A 13,746-nucleotide genomic window follows, 5' to 3' on the forward strand; every position below is an offset into this window, starting at 1 on the left:
TTGTGATATTCATTAAGAAAGTTTTCAGTGTAGAGAATTTTAGATTTTGTTGTTTCCATAGAGTCTGAAAGAAATAGAACATAAGGTGTGTAAATGGAAACATTATCATGTACTGACTTGTGTGTTTATTCATAGGTTTGTAAGATAATGAAATAGTAAATTCAAGAGCCATAGGCACATACCAGTTTCACTTCATAACACTAATGGTACTGTCAGACATGAGCTAAAAGAATGATAAAATTAGATTTATATATGAAAGTATTGGCATATACTGTACATTTATTGAAACTTGTATGTGTACCATAGCTTTTAGCATGAAAGTCACAGCTCTTTTGGCTTGCAGGTGTGGTAGCTTTTGTCTTGTTTTGGAGGTGCTGTGCTTTGTGGAATATTTTATCTATATATAGAACAGGCTCCCTGTTATTGTTATAACTCTGGGATTGAAAGATTTTTGAGGTGCCTTAAAACTGTATGTATAAGTGTAGTCACTATATAGTTTTAGAATAGATCTGTATGGTGGTGTCTAGTGTGCATTACAGTTCAGTTTGTGAGTCTGTTACTTTTCAGGCTGTGAAGATTTTATTCAAGGGTTACTCGCTCATCCAAGGAATGTGAACTTGTAACTTGCTAAGGTCCTGTAATTGGCTTGATCTGGCACTTTTGATCACACTTGTATCAGTCTTGACTCGTGTGTGTCAGCAGGCCTCGGCCTGCATGGTAAACCTTCATAATCACTTGCCTAACTGTTCTTTTCATTAATTTAGATTACCCTGAATTGTATCTGTTAATTTTCCCAGCCTGAATGCTAATACTGTTGAAATGTCCTTTGTATCTCTTTATAGCATTTAAAGAGTCTGTTTTGATGTTTAATTGGTAGCAGATAGTTATAGTAACTAGAACAATAATCTGGCAAACTGCCAAACTTTTTACAATAGCATCATGCTGAAATATGTCTGAGGAAATGATTTGGTGTCCATATTGTTACATCTCTGCGGGCATCTAATGATTCGTGTAATACTGAATTTGTTGAAGTGATTGTGAAGCTTACAGGTGTTTTTTTTCCACAGGCTTCCACCATCTACATTCACATCTTTGTCTTTCTGGGGTGCATGATTGGCCTCACACTATTTGTGGGTGTGGTCATTGCCAACTACTCTGAGAACAAAGGAACAGCACTCCTCACTGTGGACCAGCGGCGCTGGTGAGTTGTGGCTGACAAAGACATGTTCTCTGAGGCCTGTGACCCTAAAAATGCTTTATGCTCTCATTAGGACTAGTTCTCAAAGGTCACAGAGATGATTAGTCAGATTCTCATTGATGTTCCTTCTCACTGATGGCACAGTGAAGGTTTTTATTATATTTATCTACTTGTCAACTGAACTGTGATGGCTTTTTATTTGATGTGTGAAATCTGATATTGGTGATAATTGCCAGGTGTGATCTGAAGAAGAGATTGAAAATTGCCCAGCCCCTTCACCTTCCTCCGCGTCCCGATGGCAGGGCCTTCCGTGCCTTCATCTACGACATTACACAGAATATTTACTTCAAGCGCTTTGTTGCCATCTCAGTCATCATAAACAGCAGTCTCCTCTCTGTTGCTGTGAGTAAAGTCTGAGATGTTGCTTTCTATGTATGTGCTGTCCTGTCTGCAATCATAAGGTATTGCAAACTTGAGTTAACTTTATTTACTCAATAAATTACTAATGGTTAAAGAGCAACAACTTTTTAATATTAAGAAATATTCATTCTCTGCTCTAGAAAGATAAATAAGAAATACATGTATTAACGGCCTTCCATTCCCTGAAGTGGAAGCAAGAAGAGGAGCGCACCAAGACCCTGGCTGTGGTGTCCTCCCTCTTGAACTTGGTGTTTGTGGTGGAGGTGGTGATGAAGCTGATTGCCTTCACTCCAAGGGGCTACTGGCAGAGCCGGCGCAACCGCTATGACTTGTTTGTGACCATGCTTGGGGTGGTGTGGATAATCCTGAACTACACTGTGCAGGTGAGTGTTGAGGGGGAGGTGCTGGAGGCTCTTGTGCCAGTGAACCAGGAATATCTTGCCCCTGTGAAGGGGCAAGATATTCCTGGTGAATAGCTTGAGAGTTTCCTGAAAGAGCATCATCCCTCTCCTCTTGATATAAGTTCAGATTTCTTTAATTTATATTAACTAGAATTCAAAATTCTACTATCTGACATTACTAGATTGGCTATTCAGAAATCTTGAAGTCCAAGAAACTCCTTTAAACTTTTGAAAGGAGGTTCTTGGGTCTGTAAATTTTAGTGATACAATTACTCACTACTGCTTTGACACACTGCAGACTGATGAGTCCCACATGTTTGGGTTTATGGTGAACATCCTGAGGTTCTTCACCATCACGGGAAAGCATGCCACGCTCAAGATGCTCATGCTGACAGTAGGCGTCTCAGTGTACAAGAGTTTCTTCATCATCATGGGCATGTTCCTCCTCATCCTCTCATATGCCCTGGCCGGCTGCATTCTCTTTGGCACCGTCAAATATGGGGAGGGCATTGGGAGGTGAGTCTTTGGGTGTTTGTAGGGCATAGAGAGTTGGGGGCAGAAATGTAAAATACACACTTCAAGTTAATACAAATGTGATTACTAGCATGGATGATTTTACTTTAATTGCCAAGATGCTAAAACTGTCTCTTTGTAGGCAAGCAAACTTCCAGACGGCCACCAATGGCATCACACTCCTGTTCCGCATCGTGACTGGGGAGGACTGGAACAAGATCATGCATGACTGTATGGTAGCACCTCCCTTCTGTACTCCAGGGCTTAACTACTGGGAGACTGACTGTGGCAACTTCACTGGCTCTCTCATTTTCTTCTGCTCTTTCTATGTCATCATCACATACATTGTCCTGAATTTACTTGTAGGTGAGTCTTGTACACAGAAATGATTTTGGTTACTTGTGTGAGCATACTCCTCAAGTTATGGTTGAATTATAAACATATTTATTTTGAGTCAGATGTATTTCCTTCAGTGGAGCATGATGCCAACACAAGTGTAGCAGTTATATTATTGTAGCAGTTACATTAATAGTTACAGTTTCTGAGTGGATGTTAGTATGCATCAATAAATATTGTTGTATATCTCTGAGTATTGTGGCATTGATTGATTGTGCATTGTCATTTCTTTCAGCTATCATCATGGAGAACTTCTCTTTGTTCTACTCCAATGAAGAGGATGCTTTGTTATCATATGCTGACATTCGCAATTTTCAAAATACTTGGAACATTGTTGATGTCAACCAGCGAGGGGTCATTCCTGTCAGAAAGGTTAGAGCTGAACTGTTTTTTATTAAGCTTATCTGTAGGATTGCATTGTCTAATTTGAGAGAGAGAGAGAGAGAGAGAGAGAGAGAGAGAGAGAGAGAGAGAGAGAGAGAGAGAGAGAGAGAAATAATGTATTCAATATACACTATATGCATATTTTGATATTAAAATAAAAATAAAAAATCACAGGTGAGATTTTTGACAAGGAATTATTATTTACCAGGTGAAGTTCATCCTGCGACTTTTAAAAGGAAGACTGGAAGTGGACCCTGAGAAAGATCGTCTCCTCTTCAAGCACATGTGTTATGAACTGGAGCGTTTGCATAATGGGGACGATGTGACCTTCCATGATGTGCTCAAGTGAGTTGTGTGTGTGAATGATGCAGATGAATCACAGCAGTGTTGTTGTAGGGAGTGAAGGACAAAAGGTGTCTAGAGTATCCTACCATTAATAGTGTATTTCTTTATTTTTTTAACTTTTCTTTATTTTTTTTCCATCCACCCAGTGGTATACTTTTACTCTAAGATACATAAATATTTAATTGCTCAGTATTGGTATACCTATGTGTATTCAAATTGTCATGAAAGCTTTTAACAGTTCATGTGTTCATATTCATCCCTTTGTAGTTTTTATGTAATGTTTAACTTGTTTCATCTTATGCACCACATTAAAAAGTTTTCCACTCCAGCATGCTGTCATACCGGAGCGTTGACATCCGCAAGTCCCTGCAGCTGGAGGAGCTCCTTGGCCGAGAGGAGCTGGAGTACATCATTGAGGAGGAGGTGGCCAAGCAGACCATACGCAACTGGCTGGACAACTGCCTCAAGAAGAAAAGTGCTGTGAGTTGAGAGAAACTGTTTTTACGGGATGAAGGAAGTGCTGAAATGATTAAAGCAAGTAAAGATGAGGGTCAATAGATGGCTGGGAAGTGCATCACTAAACAATACTTGCCATCATTACTGGCATAGTGTAAAATTCACTGCCATGTGCTTCAGATAAATCTCATTGTGTACCAACCTGCTGTTTGTTGTTGTCTCTTTATCTCCATGCTATTTTTTGTGCTTATTTCTTTGTTACTTGGTTTTTGTACTTAAAAGATAAGGTTTAAGAAAATGCTAATCTTTTGATGGATCTATTAATGGTGTATGAATTTTACAGAAGAAAGAGCAAATCAGTGATATTCAGATGGGTGTAGATGAGGACAAGAAGGTGCCAATTCCTGATAAGGAGGACCCTGAACCAAAAGTAAGTGTTGTTTCATGTTTTATTAAATCTCTCTCTCTCTCTCTCTCTCTCTCTCTCTCTCTCTCTCTCTCTCTCTCTCTCTCTCTCTCTCTCTCTCTCTCTCTCTCTCTCTCTCTCTCTCTCTCTCTCTCTCTCTCTCTCTCTCTCTCTCTCTTTGAATTATCTTATTATTGCAACTTCATCAACATGGCTAAGAGTGTAAATGATGTGTGTGTGAATGTGTGGTGCTTTGTCCGGGCCACACCATGTGGAACTGTCAGCCTGGTTTAAAGTTAGATGGATTATTGCAACTGCTGATCTTCAAATCTGGAGAAGATCAGAAAGAGCAGTGACTCATGTAGACATTAGGGGTCATGGATGACAAAGGAAATTTCTTTGAGAGATGTGAAAAGTTATGAGAAGACAAGAGAACTTTCCACTATTTCTTTACTTTTCCATTTCTCTTTATCACAAGGCAATGGAAGATATAAGACCACCAAGAGACATGCAAAATAACACATTCATGTTTCCTCAGGAGGGTGAGCAGCCCAGGGAGAGAAAGAAAGGAATGATTGTGACTTGCACTGAATCCATAAGCAGCATCCAGGAGGGAGGGAGGAAGTTCTTGGCTCCCACACCCTCAGACTCGTCCCAGAGAGGAGAGAAACATACCCGTCATGACTCCAAGTCCAGGAAAACCAGGCCTGCAGGTGAATTAGTGGGAGGATGCATTGTTATCTTTTTATACCCAGACAAAATTTCTCTTCCAATACAGATGGAAACCTTAATTTGTGAAAGGTTAATTCTATAGTTGTGATTTCTTTACTTTCAGGAACTAATAAAAACTTGCCACATTTGAGTGAAGGAGGAGAGGGAGCACCAGCAAGCCTCACTGGCCAGCTGAGCAGTGACATCAAGGCTGTGCTACCCCGCTCAGCCTCAGGCTCGGGGGAGGTGCGGGACTGGTGGAGGGAGCAGGTTGGCTACAATTCTGGCTCAGATGTTTCAGATGAGATGGAGGATGATGTTTAGAATGTTGTGGAGGGAAGCAGTAGTCCCACAGCTCATGTGTCTGCCCACAGCTGGCCTGAGTCTATTTGACATAAGTCAAATAATGAGTAATTTCATATGTGAAGAAGGAAAGGTGGACAAGAGAAGATAGAATGTTCTGCTTAACTATCAAGAATGAATGGCAGTGTTACCTGTCAGCAGATATGTGAAGGCTGCAGGATTCTTGCTTATGATTGTACAACTCGTGTGTGATTGTTCCCTTACGATGGATATCAACAAGACCAATAGATAATATATTACATATATTGTTGTAATAATTACAAAAAATATATATTGATATATTTATAGAAATATTTATAAGTGTATACTTATTTACATGCAGTTTTTTGTTGGAAGTTTGTAGGTGGAATTAATCAAGTAGTTGTGAATGTGTAATTATATAAATCTAAGATGATATTCTAGTCATTATCATAACTGTTTATTGAATGGTGTCAAGGAGGCAAGTGCAGGGATTAAGAATCTTGCTGAATATATTTTTATAACAGAAATGTGCCAATCATAAGAATACTACGTACAAATGGCTGTTACTTATGTATGAAATATACCAAAGAGGAACTTTTGATATTATTCTCATTGAGTTCATTTAGTCATTCAATAGCCATAAGAAATTTTGCCTTATTCAATTAGGTGTTTGTTCCCTTGTGAGGAGGGTGTTCATTTGCCCTCCTGCATGTGGGTGAGGCAGTGCATGGCTGGCCAGTCTTCCTCCTCATGAGGCATCATTATGGGAACTGTAATGGCAAATCTACTTTTATTGCACATAATAGTGGAGGCATTCAGTCAATCATATACAGTAAAGTGAAAATATGTGTTGCTAAAGTTATGTCTCTGAATTCCATCCATACTACATAATCAATTAGTTGTTTCACATCACAAAGCTAGGTGCAGTCTGTACTAAAAGTATCAAAGTGTTTTAAAAACCTTTTACATATATGTATAACACTATATATCTATATATATATATATATATATATATATATATATATATATATATATATATATATATATATATATATATATATATATATATATATATATATATATATATATATTATATATATATATATATATATTATATATATATATATATATATATATATATATATATATATATATATATATATATATATATATATATATATATATATATATATATATATATATTCCAGTCATTAAATTTGTCTGGTATGTCTGGTGGTAAGAACAAATGTTAAAAATAGATTTACTAGGGAGTCATGAGTTACCTGAATTCCAGTATATATTGAGAGTGCCTGTAGGTCATCAAATGGTGTACTACTACCACACTATTAAACATCGCACCAGATTATTACTTCTTTTTATCAAATCTGTGTAGTGAATGTAGGTCACACTTTATCACCGTAAATTCAGGTGAGACGGAAATGTGTTGAGTTACAAGAAGCAAAGGTAGGGGAGGTGCAAAAACTTAGATCCAAGGAGCAGCAGAAAGCCTACACCAGATTCTTATAGGTGTAGGCTTATCCATACCTACCTATCTTTTGTCTGCCTCTTATAACATTTTATTAACAGCATCAATCAAGGTCAAGAGAAAATTATCAATACACTTTATCTTGGCACCAATGACTTGGTAAGTGATAATTATAATAAATATTCGTATTTGTAACTAGTCACACCCAGCTAGCATCCTAATTTTTTTTTTCTTTTCGTGTTGACTTTTCCCAGCAAACTGATAACTGCGTGCTTTTACTTCTGGTAAGGTCTACGTATGTGTGAGGTATGAGGTGAATACATCACATTTTGTTGCGGGGCGTGGGTTGAAGGAGGGAAGATTGCGTAATCTGCCATTACATAGGCGGGGCAGAATGGAGGGAGGGATAGGGGAGTGCTTGGATGAGGGATGCTACAACATCAATATATGGTACTTTTGTTACTTGCTTACTTGCTTACATACTTTCATAACACTTGCACACTTTTGCTAGGGTATACTTTTTGTATTTCCACAAATTAAATATTATATGCAGTTAATGTTCACACCATGGAAAAAATAACCCTTGACATTGTGTGTTTATATCAAAAAGGCATATTCATTTATAACATTTTAAAGTAAAAAAAAAAGTATGTTGTGGTTCTCGATAGTCAGTTGTTTGAGGTCAGCTGACTGAATTTTGGCGCGAAAGAAGAGAATCTACACTCCATCCCTGGACTGTTTCGCTTGTACAAGGTAATATAAAATATAATTTTCATTGCTTTAGTACTACTGTATTCATTATGAAGATTAACTGTAACAAGAAGGTATGCATCAATGAGTGACCCCACGTATAATGAGTATGTAGGTCAGATGTGCAATGTGCATGAAGGCCTTGATAAGGAGGAAGCAGAAACGTGCAGCTCATACAGACTGATATCATTATTTTTGGGCCTGGTGATATCTGTCGTACATTATTAGTGTTATATATGAAGTGTTGTCAGGGAAGAGAGGCAAACAGTAAGGTGGCTGTAGCTTCATGTGAAACAACACAGCAGCAGCGACTGCAAGGTTGTCAGAAAGTGAAGCTGACATGCACTAACTTCTGCCAGTTTGTCTGTAGTGTGGTGAGGTTAGGTTACGGGATTATTTGGAAATGGTGTTTATGTGCTGACTAAATTTAATGGAATGCCTGCGTAGTGAGTTGTGAAGTGCAGGGCAAGCCATTCGTGAGGGGGTCTGCGAAGCTTTCCCTATTTTAGGGTTTTCTTTTACATTGTAGCCTCTGTTTAGCCTGCACTATGTTAAGACCTTATCTTTCCTTTCCAGCTTAATTTCTTAATGCCATAACTTTTTCATATAGTGGAAAAATCTTGATATATATATATATATATATATATATATATATATATATATATATATATATATATATATATATATATATATATATATATATATATATATAAGTGCATGTCACAATGGCCTTGTTACGAAGAGGATTATTTTACTCCTGTGTGACCACCAACTGGTGAGTGGTTCTGTCATTTTGGCATATAATTGCAGTTTCCCCCAATAAACCGCACGTAAGTATGAAGTGTCTTACGGTCTAGATCACACTGCTAGGAGCATTTCTGTTACCTTGTTGCAAACGAATAATAAGGTCGGGACGGAATTTCAAAGATTTACCTCAGTTTTTAGCTGGGATCCTGTTTCCACAATCATTGAAAGGATAGTGAGTGTGATAGGTTAGGTTAGGATAGGTTACGTTATGATAGGTAAGGTTAGGTTAGGTTAGGTTAGGATAGGATAGGATAGGTAAGGTTAGGTAAGGTTAGATTACCTTAGCTTCCTGGTTGTATTCAAATATACTAATGGTGGGGGTTCAAGGGGGACACAGCCCCCTGGTTATAATAGGTTTTTGGTGTGCTACATTTAGGAAATTTCCTTGACTTCTAGGGAAATTTTCCTACATTTTCAAAGTCTATATATCACTCGTATGTGGGTTATTGGGTGAAACTGCAAATTTACCATCATTTTGTATGCATGAGAGAAATGATAATTCATTACTACAACAAATCTTGTGCTGGTTTTGTAATCTCCTTTTCCAATTGAATTTCCTGGGGAGTCATGCATGTCATTGCAGGAGTGTCAGAGCCTTCAGTATGCCGACACCTCATGAAAAGACAGAGGACCTGGTGCAGGAGGTAGAAGTGAATCCTGGCAAGTCTCACATTGGTGTCAGTGAGGTTGGTGTTTACTTGTTCTGTTTGAAGAAGAATATTTGCTGATGTGTAGGTACTGTATTTTCTCAAGTATGTGTTGATCTCAAGTATAGGTCGATCCCTGATTTCTGGCCAGGAAATTAGTAATTTATGGTATACCTTGTGTAAAGGTCGACCACCTATATGAAGGGCACCATCCTATAACATCTACCTAATGTATCAATCTATTAACTTTGGAGTGTTCTGCTGCTTATGGAATGTCGTTATATTATTAGTATTAAAGCACCACATTTTATAGGAATATGAACAGAGAGAGAGAGAGAGAGAGAGAGAGAGAGAGAGAGAGAGAGAGAGAGAGAGAGAGAGAGAGAGAGAGAGAGAGAGAGAGAGAGAGAGAGAGAGAGAGAGAGAGAGACATAATTTTTTCAGAAACTTACATTACAATTATTTTCCCATTAATTTACATTACTCTTTGCAGAGTCCTGTGAAGCATGATGAGCACCAATATCTGAATTTAATTAGAACAATCCTGAAGACAGGCAACAGGAAGGAGGACCGGACTGGCACAGGCACAATTTCCTTGTTTGGGGCACAAATGAGGTTTTCACTCCGAGATGGTAAGGTTGTGTCAGTTTAGTGTATGTATATATTATTGATTGCATATCAGCATTTACAGTGATGTAGATTATTGGAATTGAAAGTTTAATGTTAATGATATTGAGTTACATTAAAAGAATGTTATTGTTAGCATAGTGATTCAAGGAAAGTTGCATGCACATGCTTGGAATGTAGATGTGAGGGGATGCTGTGGGGAAACTAAAATAACACATGGGTAAAGATTTGTCAGACAAGTGTCTGATGCTCAGTACAAGACAAGGAGGTGACAATGTGAATATTATGACAGATGTGTTCCCCCTGCTGACCACCAAGAGAGTGTTCTGGCGTGGTGTGGCGGAGGAGCTGTTGTGGTTCATCCGTGGCTCTACCAATGCCAAGGAGCTGCAGGAGAGGGGTGTCCACATCTGGGATGGCAACTCATCGAGGGAGTTCCTGGACAAGATGGGCTTCACAGACCGGGAGGAGGGTGACCTTGGGCCTGTGTATGGGTTCCAGTGGCGGCATTTTGGGGCACCTTACTCAAACTTGAATTCAGACTACACTGGCCAGGGAGTGGACCAGCTGCAGAATGTGAGTGTTCGGGATTTAGTGGTCTTTATGTACTACCTAATTGAAAATAACTCAATCACTGTAACTCAAGTAGTGTTGCATTTCATTATTCATATACTTTGTTTTATGTGAAAATGACATGAATGTTCTTGATGGACTTGTGCTGCAGGTAATTGACACCATAAGGAACAACCCCAATGACAGACGCATCATTATGTGTGCCTGGAATGTGGCGGACATTGACAAGATGGCCCTGCCACCCTGCCACTGCCTCTGTCAGTTCTATGTTGCCAATGGGGAGTTGTCTTGCCAGCTGTACCAGAGATCTGCTGACATGGGGCTTGGTGTTCCCTTCAACATAGCCAGTTATGCCTTGCTCACCTATATGATTGCTCACATCACTGACTTGAAGGTAAGGAATCTGTGTTTGCATGATGGTTGTGCTTGCTGCTTGTGTTTAGTGTGCTAGATTTTACAATAACTAGAAGATTAAACTGTATAGCTTAGATAACAATAATGATTGAGTATAGGATACATGTTTTGTTATGTCAGTTTCTGATTTCTGTTTCTTGTGATGGAATATAGTGTTTTACTGTTGAGTGTCACATTTAAGCTCACTGCACTTGAGAAAAATGATAGCTGGGTTGAAGAATAACCAATAAGCTACAGATGAAAAAACATCGAAGCTTGAATGAATGGGGGTACGTTTGTTGGAATATAAGGGCATGCTTCTTGATTTATTTGGATCAGTTTGTGCTGCCAGGCAGGGAAACATGAGCACTCAGCAGTGTGGTTTATGCCACCTGCTATCTAGTCAGTCTTGGTGACTGTACAGCCAGCAGGGTATGCTTCTCTACACAGCCTGTGTGTCAAAAGATGACCAGGAGGGACAGAGAGAGGGGCTACGATCCCTCCTGTATTGCTTGCTCTCCACAGTTAGAGAAGGTGTGCAGAGAAAGGGAAGATTAATTTCTTGCTTAACCCTTAGACTCTTGGTTTCTCCTCTTTTAAACGGGTGTCAGCTTGCTTATTTCTTTCATATGCTCACATTTGCAAGTATTTCCTCACATTATAGCCTCTCAGCCTTTAGGGGAGAGAAGGCCAGTCCTCACTTGAAACTGCAAATTTGTTGCAGCCTGGAGACTTTGTGCACACTCTTGGTGATGCACATGTGTACAGCAACCACTGTGAGGCCCTGGAGGAGCAGATCAAGAGGGAGCCGAAGCCTTTTCCCAAGCTGAGGATCAAGAGGAAAATTACATCCATTGATGACTTCAAGATGGAGGACTTTGAGCTTGAAGGATACAAGCCTCATCCCAAGATCAAAATGGACATGGCTGTGTGATCAGAGTGCCCACCATCCAAGCTGAGGCTCAGCGATGTGCTGCTCTCATTTGTCATTTCTATCAACATAGCACTTTTGAGACCATTTCCTGTTTTCTTGTATAAGAAGAAAATAGATTGTCATGTTATTATATTTGTATGCTTCAGGTATTACAGTGTGCACTCACATATACCAGTTTGCTTACTTAGTATAGTCATTCTAGGTTTGGGACTTGGGCAAAGGTGCACTGCTTTTTGATCCTTTAAATGCCTTCTTTGAAGGTTACCTGCTGCTGTAAAGTTATGCATGGTGACAAGGTGTTCATTGGCTGTGTGTCCCTGCAAGCAGAGGGTCTGCCTGCTGCAGGCTCAAAAGCTGAGGAGCCATAATCTATGCAGGAACACTACATACTATGTGCTCATCATCCTTACTTATGTGTGGCAGGCTTCTGATCCTTTTTTAATATTGATCAAATGGAACCTATTATTTTTAAGGTCACACATTTGATAAGAGACATTTACATATATGGCACCTCTCACTCTGCTGATGTTGGGAAATGAGTGCAATAATGGTGATGATAGTAACATATGTGGAGATCTATCACGGCATTCATATACAAGTAGACATGATGATATGAAGGGGAAAAAAAAAGTTCCTATAAAGGAGGCATTGTTTAGTGATCTGAGAGAAGCTTCCTCCATACTCCAGCAGTATTTGAAGTGGAAAGCTGCTATAAACACATTTATTTAGCTGCAGTGTTGTATGTTTGTACTTACCATTAAAGTAGTTACACAAAATGATAAAGAATATGTGTAACTATTCTCTGTCTGTTTATTAAATGAATGTAAGAGAACTTAAAATTGTTACTTCCCACACTGGAAATCATCCCAAACTGTTGAGGGAGACCTTTGTCCTCCAATGATGTGAAAATTCCATGTATCTACATACCAGGCTGGTAATTCCACATGGGATAGCCCAGCCAAAGCACCACACACACACACACACACACACACACACACACACACACACACACACACACACACACACACACACACACACACACACACACACACACACACTTCACACTCTTATTCCCATTGGTCTGTGGTGGAAAGGGACAGTCTTGTGGACCACTGTGCTACACCCCAGGAACACAGCTGGCCACATACATCCATAGCAGTGCCTGACAACACTGGTTTATCTCTGCCACTTCATAATGACTTCTCTACCCAACACCTAATCCAATCCTGAGACCACAGCAAATGCAGGGTGGTTCCTGTGGAGTGCCCAACACCTTAACTGGTTACATATGCCCTCACAAGTGGTGATTGGTCTCTTCCATAAGTGACAGTTGGTGGCCTTTCCTATACTATATGCTGTCCTTTGTATTCTTTATTTAATAGTATAATTTGCCCAAGAGTGGTAGTGGGCTGAGGGTCTGTCTAATCTTGTCCATTGTACATTCTTCAAGTGATGGGGTTTCTCAGAAGCAGGCGGGTTTCTGTGGGAGGGGAGTGGCACTGGGCATAGCTCAACTGTGGTGGAGCCCAATTAGCAGTGAGGAGCACCTAGATCTGTTTGGCTGGTGTGGTAGTCTTGTCTGGAACTTGTGGATTAGTATCACCTCTGAGGCCTGTTCTTGGCACTGGGGAATTCTGTGACACGTGATGTGAAATGATGGCTTTGGCTCTGGGAGATGAGATGTCTCATGCCAATCAACCATTGAACACCAGTCGTTGCCAAAGTAAGCATGTCATACATACCTGTTATCTGGACTTGTAATCACAGTGGCAATGTGTTTCCCAGGTGGACTTTCGTGGCCCAAAGAACCCAATTAGGTTACTCCCTTGAGAGAAGTTAGTAGAAACAGCCATCAGATATGTAGAAACACAAGATGTTGGGGCGTGAAGAGTCTGTTGGTCACAGGGCCACAGAATAAGACTTGCTGACAGGCGCTAATGACAAACAAGTGGATATTAAAGGCTGTGGTGGCTGC

The 13,746-nt window shown here is 39.6% G+C and overlaps 2 protein-coding genes across 10 annotated transcripts in view; both read left to right on the forward strand.

Annotated features, from left to right (window-relative positions):
- The window catches only part of LOC135093706 (sodium leak channel NALCN-like), an 18,330-nt gene extending 12,188 nt beyond the window's left edge, over positions 1-6,142 (forward strand). For 5 of the 6 annotated variants that reach the window (XM_063993229.1, XM_063993226.1, XM_063993231.1 and 2 more), the window contains exons 22-32: positions 1,068-1,201; positions 1,435-1,600; positions 1,807-2,001; positions 2,318-2,535; positions 2,675-2,898; positions 3,164-3,300; positions 3,521-3,657; positions 3,987-4,137; positions 4,457-4,543; positions 5,058-5,232; positions 5,355-6,142. In XM_063993229.1, coding sequence (XP_063849299.1) covers positions 1,068-1,201; positions 1,435-1,600; positions 1,807-2,001; positions 2,318-2,535; positions 2,675-2,898; positions 3,164-3,300; positions 3,521-3,657; positions 3,987-4,137; positions 4,457-4,543; positions 5,058-5,232; positions 5,355-5,554 — 1,824 coding nt within the window. In that variant the 3' untranslated portion in view covers positions 5,555-6,142. The remainder of the gene's footprint in view (positions 1-1,067; positions 1,202-1,434; positions 1,601-1,806; positions 2,002-2,317; positions 2,536-2,674; positions 2,899-3,163; positions 3,301-3,520; positions 3,658-3,986; positions 4,138-4,456; positions 4,544-5,057; positions 5,233-5,354) is intronic. The other variant, XM_063993230.1, reaches the window with a different exon arrangement.
- Positions 6,143-7,176: 1,034 nt separating this feature from the next.
- Positions 7,177-12,603, forward strand: LOC135093708 (thymidylate synthase-like). Of its 4 annotated transcripts, none has more exons than XM_063993234.1 (6): positions 7,177-7,199; positions 9,181-9,283; positions 9,738-9,876; positions 10,164-10,447; positions 10,596-10,838; positions 11,562-12,603. In XM_063993234.1, exons 1-6 carry the CDS (start codon positions 7,192-7,194, stop codon positions 11,769-11,771), a joined length of 987 nt encoding a protein of 328 aa, XP_063849304.1. In that variant the 5' UTR covers positions 7,177-7,191; the 3' UTR covers positions 11,772-12,603. The 4 variants fall into 4 exon arrangements, with proteins under 4 accessions (XP_063849304.1, XP_063849305.1, XP_063849302.1 ...); XM_063993235.1 differs by lacking the exon at positions 7,177-7,199 and adding an exon at positions 7,657-7,793; XM_063993232.1 differs by lacking the exon at positions 7,177-7,199 and adding an exon at positions 7,912-8,169.
- The last annotated feature ends 1,143 nt before the right edge of the window (positions 12,604-13,746 follow it).

The sequence above is a fragment of the Scylla paramamosain genome, chromosome 43, assembly GCF_035594125.1.
Source record: "Scylla paramamosain isolate STU-SP2022 chromosome 43, ASM3559412v1, whole genome shotgun sequence".
In the NCBI taxonomy this organism is placed as follows: domain Eukaryota; kingdom Metazoa; phylum Arthropoda; class Malacostraca; order Decapoda; family Portunidae; genus Scylla; species Scylla paramamosain.